General features: G+C 67.3%; 1 protein-coding gene across 3 annotated transcripts; it reads left to right on the top strand.

Annotated features, from left to right (window-relative positions):
- The first annotated feature begins 679 nt into the window (after positions 1 to 679).
- Positions 680 to 9,573, top strand: ZNF414 (zinc finger protein 414). Of its 3 annotated transcripts, none has more exons than XM_063358311.1 (9): positions 680 to 780; positions 5,444 to 5,577; positions 5,982 to 6,083; positions 6,162 to 6,269; positions 6,513 to 6,618; positions 6,876 to 7,411; positions 7,840 to 7,890; positions 8,692 to 8,850; positions 9,120 to 9,572. In XM_063358311.1, exons 2-9 carry the CDS (start codon positions 5,508 to 5,510, stop codon positions 9,194 to 9,196), a joined length of 1,209 nt encoding a protein of 402 aa, XP_063214381.1. In that variant the 5' UTR covers positions 680 to 780; positions 5,444 to 5,507; the 3' UTR covers positions 9,197 to 9,572. The 3 variants fall into 3 exon arrangements, 2 of the variants coding, with proteins under 2 accessions (XP_063214381.1, XP_063214380.1); XR_010073972.1 differs by lacking the exon at positions 680 to 780 and adding an exon at positions 820 to 1,643 and having other exon boundaries at positions 8,708 to 8,850; positions 9,120 to 9,573; XM_063358310.1 differs by lacking the exon at positions 680 to 780 and adding an exon at positions 823 to 1,643 and having other exon boundaries at positions 9,120 to 9,573.
- The last annotated feature ends 727 nt before the right edge of the window (positions 9,574 to 10,300 follow it).

Here is a 10,300-nt window from a genome sequence, read left to right as displayed (position 1 = left end):
CCGGGAAGTTCTGAGGGCCTGGGATGCTCCAAGGACCCCAGGATGCTCCAAGGACCCCGAGATACTCTCTGCTCCCTGGGACTTTCCGAAGGCCCCCAGGATGCTCCGAGGCCCCCGGGATGCTCTGAGGCCCCTGGGATGCTCCAAAGGCCCCTGGGATGCTCCAAAGGCCCCTGGGATGTTCTGAGGGCCCGGGATGCTCCAAGGACCACGGGATGCTCCAAGGACCCTGGGATGCTCCAAGGACCCCGGGATACTCCCTGCTCCCTGGGACGTTCCGAAGGTCCCCGGGATGCTCCGAGGACCCTGGGATGCTCCAAGGACCCCGGGATACTCCCTGCTCCCTGGGACGTTCCGAAGGCCCCCGGGATGCTCCGAGGACCCTGGGATGCTCCAAAGGCCCCCAGGATGTTCCAAGGACCCCGGGATGCTCCAAAGGCCCCCAGGACGCTGCCGAGGGCCCGGGATGCTCCAGCCGCCCGCAGCCGCTGGGGTGCGGATCGCTCCCGCTGCCGGCAGCCGCCGGAGGCGGTGGGGGGAAGAAAAACACCCGGGAAAAACACCCGGGGGGCAGCGGGGCGGGGCGGGGCCGGGCCAGGCCACCCCCCCCGCGGCCCCCGCCCCCCCTTCCGCACCGCTCCTTCCTCCCCCCCCCCCCCGTCCTCCTCCTCCTCCTCCTCCCCCCCCCCGCTCTCGCGACAGCTCCGCGCAGAAAATGGCCCCGCGGCCGCGCCGCCGCTGATGCGCGCTCCGGGCGGCGCCGGCCCCGCCGCAGCCCCGGTACGTGCGGGGACGGGCCGGGGAGGCGGCACCGGGCACCGGGGGGAGGGGGAAACGGGGCCGCCGGGGCACCTGGAGGGGGTCACCGGCACCGAGACGGGGGGACCGGCACCGGGGGGGGGGACCGGCACCGGGGGGGGGGGTGTCGGCACTGTGGGGGGTACCGGCGGGGGCTACCGATACCGGGAGTACCGGCGCCCTGCAGGGAGGTGAGACGTGCACCGGGAGCTGCGGGGGGGAGGCGGGGGGAGCTCCGGGGGAGCACCAGCCGCGGGGGCTGCCGCCCACGGCGGGCTCCGGGTTACGGGGGCCACTACCCGTGGGGCGACTCGCCATGGGGCTGCTAGCCGTGGCTGTGTTACTACCGACAAGGGGCTAGTAGCCATGGGTCTGTTACCCAGGGGGGGCTACTAGCCACAGAAACCACTAGCCATGGGGGTGTTACCCATGGGGGGGCTGCTAGCCATGGGGGGCTAGCCTGGGGGGCTAGTAGCATGGGGACAGGTAGACACAGGAGCTGTTAGCCCCCGTCTGCAGGTGTGTGTGGCCCGTGGGAGCAGCGGGACCTGCTTCGCCACCCCGAGCATCCCGGGGCTGCGCCCACCGGGGTCTCCCCACGGCCCCTCCATCTTCCCACACACGTGGGGGCCGCTTTGTTGCTGTCAGGGGCTGGAGGATGCGGCTGCCGGAGCGAGGGGGTCCCACACCTCGGCCACGGTGGGAACTTGACAGGGACCAGAGCTGCTTGGGCAGGGGCAAGGCTCGGGGAGGAAGATCCATCCTCCCCAGATGGCTCCCGAAAGGAAAGGGTTTTTTTTTCCAGCTGATGTAGCCCGGTGGATCGGCCGACTGCGGGCAGCCAGGTAAAGGTGGGCACCAGGATGGTGCGGGGACGTGGGGAAATGCCAGCGTGAGTCTTTGCCGTTCACACGCCCCCCCAAGTCATTGATGGCTTGGAACAAGCCGGGGGGGGCATGGCGAGACCCCCGGGCTGCCCAGGGTGGCTCTGTGGGGAAGGCTTTCCCAAGGAACCACCGAAGGGCCTCGACCGAGCTGCCCCCGCGTCCACCCTGGGGACGTGGCACCGTGGCTGTGTGCGAGGCTCAGCGCTCGCCCCTTTGGATGCCCACGCTGCCACCGGCAGCCGCTGCGGAGAGGTCCGGAGTGGGCTCCGTAGGGCTCTCCAGGTGGATTTTCTGAGTTGGAAAGCAGGGAGCCTGCCCTCGCAGTGAGACGGAGGGGAAAAATATTGAGGCGGTGGCTCTGCTCCAGCCCAAGTTGGGATTAGGGCACCCAAGTTGCACTGGGCATCGCGAAGCCCAGGGCTGCCGGGTGGCAGAGATGACGGGAGCATCTTCCCCCCACTCCCCAGCTCCTGCCAGGGCTCCCTGTGATGTCTGAAAGCACCAGGAGAATTTACAATGTGCATTTTAATTTACGACGTGCATTTTGACCCTGCGGCCGGTGGCCGGAGCGCGTGCCGGGGTGGGCGGGGGGGGGGTGCTCCGGGGCTGGCGGGAGCCATGCCGCTGTCACAGCCTGCGCTTCCTCCCTCCGCACCGCTCGGCGCTGAGCGATCACATGAGCCCCTTGTTCGGAGCCTTTGTCTCTCGTCTCCTACGCCGAGGAGCTGCCTTTCGGGAAGCCTCTGCAACCTCTGGCCATAGACCACGCGGAGATGCTCAAATAGGATTATTTGTCCCATTTATCCTCCCGGGGTGGGAGCGGGGGGGTTTGGAAAAGCCTTCTGTGCTTGGTGATACGTATAAACCCCCCGGTTCGGTTGGGGAAGATGAGCTGTATTAATTATTAACTGAATCAGCACCAGCGGCTGCTCTGGGTGAGCTGCAAGCCCTCCTGTTCTCCCCATCGCCATCAGCCCCCCGGAAGGATTTTTCCAGGGTCCCCGTTCACCGCAGGGGCCGGAGCGAGGGAGTTTGGTGCCGGCAGGTTTTCAGGGAGACTGAACCTGCGGCAGGGAAACCCTTCCAAAAGCGACACTGAATTTGCGGTGGCTCCAGGATTCGGGTTTCCAGGGCAGGGTTTGACCCGGCGCTGAGGGAGTCACATCCCCAGCGGCCACCCAGGGTCACCGGGGTTGGGGACGGTGGCAGGTCAGCGGCACCTGGGCAGGAGCATCATGCTCCGGGTTGCAGAATGGAGGGGCCTGGAGAATGATACGTGTTGGGCACCATCCCCCGGGAGGTGACAAGTGACAGCAAAAGGATACAGGTGCCACCGGCTCCCGGGAAACCGGGGCCTGGGCCGAGCATATGGTGGTGCTACGGTGCTGCTGCCATGTCAGCTGCTGAAAACGCACCTGCCTCGAACAGCTTTGCTCCGGGGGGACGGTGTCGGGGCAGCGAGCCGGACGCAGGCACGATGGCCGCAATGAGATGCGCCCGCATCTCTCCGCCTGCCCTCACCAGACCTGCCAGTTGGTATCCTCACGAGAGGCATTTTCCCAGCTTTTCCAGAGAAAAATCAGCTTAAAACGCCTCTCTGGGGTACCGCCTGCAACAGGGAAATGGAGAGCGCATCCGCAAGGGAGAGGAGGGAGGTTTCAGCACGAGCTGTAGCATCCGAAGGGGTTTGACCCTGGAGCACCGGGAGCCGACAGCCCTGCTGCGATGCTGCCGAGGAAGAATTTCCCGGTTTCTTGAAAAATGGACTTGAAAAAAATTGCCTGTGCTCCTGCTGAGCTCTTGGCGTGGTGGCTGCCGGTGTCCTGCTGCCTTATGGCCTCGTCTGCAGGCCATCGGAGACCATCGGTCCCCGGGGGACCGTCGGCAGGCCTTGGGGACAGGCGGTGGCATCGAGGATTGATCCGGAGTCGGCGTTTCCAGCGGGGAATGGGGGGACCTGGGGGTGGTTTGCTCCAGCCTGGAGGACTGGCGCTCCCGGGCAATGCCCCGGCAGCACCAACGCTCCGCGGCGTCGCGGATGGCCACCGGCACGTGGCGGTGGCACACGGAGGCTGCGCGAGGGGCTGAGCAGGCAACAACCGCAGCCCCGCCGCGACCCTTTTAATGTTTTATCTCCCTCAAGAGAAGATTCCTGAGACTTTTTTTTTTTTTTCTTCTGGTAAAACCACGTTTCCCCCTCCTGATAAAACCAAGGTTCACCCAAGCTGCCGTGAAGTTTCCGTGCGGTGTTTACCCCCCCGCCCCGTCCGTGCCGCTTCGTACAGACCGGGGCAAAGCAACCCCTCCAGCCTGGGCTGAATTTTTCCTCCCGGGACGCGATCGGCCCCCACTGCTGCCCCAAACCCCCCAGCTCTGGGGCTGACCCCCCCCCCCCCCGCCCTGGGGGCAGGTTGCATCCCGCAGCGCCAGCAGAAGCTGAGAAAACAACGAGGTGGGGGGGGGAAGGCACCGCAACCCCCAAACAAAGCCGTAAGCCTGGGGGCGGCCGGGGAAATAATCCCACATGGATTTTCACACACAGCCCCCCCCGCCCCTTCCTCCCCCTGGCCCCGGCTCTGATTTATTGCCCGCTGGGTTGCAATCCCAGCGCCGCCGGTTGCTGCAGTAACAGCGGCTGAGCCCGCCTTCGTCCGGCTAAAGCCCCGCTGTGCGTGGCCAGCTGGAAGCCGGGGCTGGAGCAGAAAAGCCGGGAAAAGAGGAAAATGCCTCCGGAGCAGATGCGGAGGGACGGGCAGGGCCGTGAGGGCAGGCGGGATGGACGCGGCCCGTCCCCAGGGACCTTCCGGTCGGGAGCCGTTGAGCTCTTGGGAAAACATCAGCCCACGAACCAACTGCAGCCCCAGTGATGATGATGATGATGATGATGATGATGATGATGGTGATATTATTAGTAGTAGTATCAGTATTTTCTTTTTAACTTTGACATTAAGACCCTATTGAGAAACCTCCCAAAGTGGGGGGGTTATTTGGATGCTTTTTGCTGGGTATTATCAGTATTTGCCTTTCGCGTGCCGAAGCCTCGCGCAGCGGCTCCACGAGGCCGAGCCAGTTTAATTTTGGGGACGGTCTGATGTAGCTCGTGTGATGGAACTGTCCCCACGCGCCCATCAGCCGGGCATCGGGCCTCGCTGCCGATGCTCCTGGCCGTGGACTGGGACCTGCTGCTGCTCTTGGCTGGAAAAACCTTCAAAACTGGGGGGGAGGCATCCAGTGAGACCCCCCCGCCAGGTGGGGCCGGGAGCAGGAAGGGCTGGAGCGACTCCTGCAATCCCTGCTTTGGCCATGCCAGGGCTGTGTCACCCTGCGGGCAGGGGGTTCCTTTGGTTTTCGGGGGGGGACGGGACATTTTTGACTCTAGATGCTGTGGGCTGGGGTCTGGCGATGTGTGGGGCAGGCTGTGCAGGACGGCAGCTGCGGGGGGGGAGACCTTTCGGGGTGGGGGGGTTGTGGATCACCCATTGGGGTGGGAGAAGCGGGAAGGGATGGCGACGGCTCCGGCTTCGAAGCCCCGGGGGCAAAGTGCTGCCTTTGCAGCGTGTTTCCCCCCCACACCCCCCCCCCGCAGAGGCGCTGCAAAGCCCCTGTGAAGCCGAGAGCTCCTGCTGGCTTGGCCCAGGAGGTCCCTGGGTGGGAGGGTTGGTCCCATGGGACACCGAGGAGGAGGAGGAGGAGAAGGAGGAGGAAGAGGAGAAGGCAGTTGACATCACTTTAACCTCTCGCCCTCGCGCTCGGTGTAGCATCGCCGGGAGAAGACGCCGTCGGCAGCGCGTGTCTCGCCCCGTGCCCACCACCCGCCAGGCCATGAAGACGGAGAAGGACGAGGCTGTGCCCACCTTCTCCCTGGGGGGTAAATACGCCGGAGAGGGGGCAGGTGAGTCCCTGGTGCCACAGGGGCGAGAGGAGTCGGGGCAGGACGAGGGGGAGAAGCCTTTGCTCCTCTTGCTGTTGGGCGCCTTTGGCCAAATCCCACCCCGAGGGGTGGCGGGGGGCACCCTGAGGCTGTGCCTGGAGGTGCAGGTGGCATCGCCCCGCGTGTTCAGGACACCGTCAGGCTTTGCCTTCATTCCAGCAGCTTTTTCTAGAGCCAAGACCCTCCCATCTTTAACCAGCCTGGGGGGGGCTCCTGCCTGTCGAGCCCCTGGAAGGCCGGACCCCTCCCCATTTTCCTGCACCGCTGTTTGCGAGGGGTCGGAAAGGGGGCGAAGAGGGACATGGCAGGGGCTGAGGGTCATCTCTGCCCGTGGCAGCAGGTACCTAACGGCCTCCCCCTGGCAGGTTGCAGCGAAGCAGGTCTTCCCGGCGGCCCGATGCCGGTGGCGGGGAGCGGAGGGACCCCAAGCCAGGACCTGCGGCCGCTGAAGCGCAGACCTGTCCCAGGTGAGGCCAGCCCTGCCCCGGGGAGGTGACAGCAACGGCTGGGGCAGGGACGAGGCCAACGGCTCTGTCTCCTTCCAGGGAAGCACTACCAGTGCTCGAGCTACGGCTGCAAACTGGCCTTCCCCAGCATGCAGGAGCTGATGGACCACCTGAAGGTCCACTACAGACCCACGCAGTCCCTCGAGGGTAAGGCCGGGACACCCTGCGTCGCTCCAGGGCGCCCTTTTTATGGCTGGGAGGTGGCACGGCGGGGCTGGAAGCTGCAGCAGCGCTGGTGGTGGTGCCTGCGCATCCGGGAGATGCCACAGAGCACCGGCTGGGAATGGGGAGAGCGTGGGAGGTGCCGGAGACCCACTGGTGGGGGGACAGGGGAGGGGGTGCAGCGCAGCCGGGCTCTGGCTGAAGCTCTGCCCTATTTGTTTGTTCAAGGCAAAACCTTCCAGTGCCCCACGCTGGGCTGCGCGGAGACCTTCCCCAGCATGCAGGACCTCATGGCCCACATGAAGGTGCACTACAAGCCGAACCGCTACTTCAAGTGAGTCCCGCTGCTCCCCGTTCCCATCCCCTCCCACCCTGCAGACGCCCCCCCGCGGCGCGTCCTGCCTGGGGGCACCCGGCAGCTCCCAAAGAGCCCCGAGCACGCGGGCTCCCATCTTTGCAGATCCCCCCCCCCGCCGCAGTCTCGGTGGCGGACCCCGGGGCGAGGATATGGGGCAGGGTAGGGTAGCGGGGGGTGACACAGAGGGGAGCACTGAGGCTGCGGCCCCCCCCTTTCCCCCCCCCCCCCCGCAGGTGTGAGAACTGCATGCTGCGCTTCCGAACCCACCGCTCCCTCTTCAAGCACCTGCACGTCTGCTCCGACAGCGCCAGCAGCCCCGCGCCGCCCCCCAAGACCGACAAGCCCCTCCTGCCCGCTACCTCCGCCCTGGAGAAGGAGCCCCCGGCCAAGCCACCCGAGGGGCTGCCCAAGCTCCAGAGCGTTATCCGACCCCCGGAGAAAGAAGCCATCCTCCCCGGCGCGGACACTGCCCCGGCGGCCCCCGCCGCGCTCCCCGCCAGCCCCCCCGAGCTGCCCGGCTCGCTGGAGGCGCTGCCGCTGGTCTCGCCGGCCCCCCACCCCTTCCCGCTGCTGGAGCCCAGCCTTTTCGGGCCGTCGTCCTTGACTCGGTTCTCGGGGCCGCCCCACTCCTCGGTGCCGGGACCGTTCCTGTCCTACGTGCACCCTTCGCCCTACAGCTTGCCCCAGCCCCCGGCGCAGCATCGCCTCCGGCCCTACGTGCCGGGCCACGGCCCCCCCGTCTCCAACGCCGTCTGGAAGAAAAGCCAAGGTGAGCGCAAGGGGCCATTCGGGCAAACCTTCTTCTGCTCCCGCCTTGACCAGCAGCTCCCGGAGGAGGACCCGCCGTCGGCCAGCCGAGGATCCCCCTCTTCCCAACCCCGTGCAGGGCCACCCTGCACCCCCTCCCCGACCCAGCCCCATCCCACCTCTGCCCCCCCCCAACCCCCGGCTCCGTCCCACCCGCAGGGATGCTCGATTGGAGAAAGCACCGGCAACCACCAAAAAAAAAAAAACCAAAACCCAAAAAAAACAATCAAGCCTCCAAATTTTCCCGGCCCTGCTGCTCCCCGGCGTGCTGGGGGTGCGAGGCGGGGGGCCGGGCCAGGCCTGCCGCCCCCCATCCCCCCTCCCCTGCCCCCCCCCAGCCCAGGGAGGGGAAGACCTAATGCTTGTCTTGCCCCTCGATTCCCTCCGCAGGTGTGAGTGTCAGCCCACTCCTCCCATGCTTTGGCTCAGGAGTGACTCCAGGTTAGTTTGGCACCTACTGGTTGGGGGCTGCTTTCTGTCACTGGGAGCGGGGTGGGGGGGTGGTGGGCGGGGGGGGCCGCAGGGGCTGGGAGAGGCCCCGTGGGGTGCCACGATGCTCCCTGGAGAGCAGAAGGAGAGGGGGGAGCGGGCTCCCTCCTTTTTTGGGAGCCACAGAGAGGGGATGCTGCCCAAAGAGGCTCAGAAATGGCGAGGGCGGAGGGGGGGTCACCTGCTGTGCCCCCCCACCCCCCCTCCACCCCAGGAACCACCGAGCCTGGTTGCTCCGGCACCCGTGGGCAGAAGCAGCAGGAGAAGGAGCTGCAGCAGCTGTTTGGGCTTAAGCCCCCCCCACCCCCCACCCCGATCGCCCCGACCCCAAACCCACTGCCCTGCGCTCCATGGGCTGCAGGGAGGCGACGGGCAAAGGGCATTTGGAGCCGAGGAGGTGGCGGGGGGGGGGCACAGCCTCGCTCCCTGCTCCCACATTTGGGGGTCCCCCTATGGGGAGGGGACCTCTGTGCACGTGGGGCTCAGAGCAAGGGCGGGGGGGGGCTCCTGCCCGCCCCGTAGCACCGGCCGATGCGAGCCCCACGGCACCCAGCACCCGGGGCCGCCTGCCCTGCACCCTGCGCTGCCGCGTGGCGTGGCTCCCGCTGGCGGGGAGGGGGGCACAGCCACCCCGCCACCGCCACCACCACCACGGCCATGGTGGTGAGGCGAGGGGCTGGGGGGGGGGGGCGGGGGGGCACGGGGGGCCGGGGTGGGCGAGCGCTGTGCTTCCCTCCTCGCCCGTCCTTGCAGGGCACTCCTCCAACAGCCGCATCGTGTGGGAGCACACGCGGGGCCGCTACACCTGCATGCAGTGCCCCTACTCCACCGCCTCCCGCGAGGAGATGACCCTGCACATCGAGGACCACCGCAAGAACCCCCCCCAGCCCGGGCGCCTGGACGCAGACATGGGTAAGGCCCCCAGGGTGGGGGGCAGGAGGGACCCCCAATACTGCTGGGACACTCAGGGGGTGCAGGTTCGGCCACGGGCAACGCGTACCCCGCTCCCTCTGCCCTGGGTGGGGGGCACCGGCCGCTGCGGTGGGCGCCGGGCTCCGGCTCCTGGCCCCCCCCCCAGCCTGCAGCGATGCCCTGGGAGCAGGGCGGGGGGGGGGGGTTGTTGGTCCACGTGCAGGGGATTCAGCCACCGCGCTGACGGCTCTTTTCCCCTCTCCCTCCAGATTTCGGGGTGGGCATCGCCTCCTTCCACGCCAAGCTGACGCCGGAGATGGAGAACTCCCTGTACTCCCAGCTCTGATGCCCCCGGCTCCCGTGGGACTGCTCCTACTCCTCCCTATCCTTCCCCCCCGCCACCAGCCACGCAGGGGGGCACCGCACAGCCCCATGCCACCGCACTGGGACAGGGACCCCCTTCCCGGGCACCGAGAGCATCCTCCAGCGCTGGGTGCGGGGTGGGGGGCGGAGTGGTTGTTTTTTTTTTTTCTCTGGAATTTCTACCCTCCCTTTTATGTTCAGAAACTCTGAACCCCCGGCACCCCGCGTCTCCCTCCCCGAACGGTTTCGTTGCTTCAGCTCCAGGGGCTCCGGGGGAGGGCCGGGGTGGGGGGGGCCCGTAGGTTGCTCAGGAGTTAGTGGACTTCTCTGGAATGAGGTCTCAAAATAATAAATGGGAATTGTACAGGAGCGGCGGCCGGGAGAGCCTCTGTCGGTCCCCACGGCGCCTGGGGGCGATGGGGTGCCCCTTAAGGGTGCCCCCCCCACCCCCAAAGGAGGGGGCAGATGGGGGGGTGGGGGGTACATCGACACATCCCAAGCCACGAAGGGCGGCTGAGAAGCAGAGTTGGAACCTCTGCCAGTGGCACCTCAACACCCAGCTTGGGCCCCCAAAACCAGGGCAGGATCTCGGCCCCCCCGCCCACCCACCCCCCAGCACCCAGAGACCCTCAGTGCCCACCGGCCACCCCACCCCGCCAGGAGCGGGGCTGCCGGGGGGAGGTATCAGCACCGGGATCACCATCAGCGAGTGGAGACCAGGGCCCCTGCTGCACCCCAGGGGCTCCTCCGCACCCCGCTCCCCAGCCCTGAGCTGGGGGGGGGGCTGCACCCCCACCCCCGTGGGAGCGGGGCAGCTGCACATCCCCACCCCAGGGCTCCCCACGGCCCCCCGCTGCCCGCGCGGCTGCCGGCCCCGTCCCAGCCGGGTGAAAAGTTTGCTCCAAACTGGTTTGAGCACAGGCGTGCTGCCGCATGCCAGTGCCCCACGCCACCCCACGCTGCCTTCGGCTGCCCCATGCCGCATTCGGGTGCTCCACACCGCTTTGGGTGCCCACGCTGTATTCGGGTGCCCCACGCTGCATTCAGGTGCCCCACACCGCCTTGGGTGCCCCACATCGCCACGCTG

Source organism: Chroicocephalus ridibundus, chromosome 22 (genome assembly GCF_963924245.1).
Source record: "Chroicocephalus ridibundus chromosome 22, bChrRid1.1, whole genome shotgun sequence".
NCBI classification, from domain to species: Eukaryota; Metazoa; Chordata; class Aves; order Charadriiformes; family Laridae; genus Chroicocephalus; species Chroicocephalus ridibundus.
The sequence above is the reverse complement of the archived record's forward strand: the minus strand, read 5'-3'. Positions and strand labels throughout refer to the sequence as shown.

Bases quoted from the DNA above. Each gene is read 5' to 3' on its own strand.
- ZNF414 (XM_063358310.1), top strand. From the start codon at position 1,570: ATGGCTCCCGAAAGGAAAGGGTTTTTTTTTCCAGCTGATGTAGCCCGG. The intron at 6,270-6,512 runs GTAAGGCCGGGA...TGTTTGTTCAAG, and splicing joins ACCCACGCAGTCCCTCGAGG to GCAAAACCTTCCAGTGCCCC. The intron at 8,851-9,119 runs GTAAGGCCCCCA...CTCTCCCTCCAG, and splicing joins GCGCCTGGACGCAGACATGG to ATTTCGGGGTGGGCATCGCC.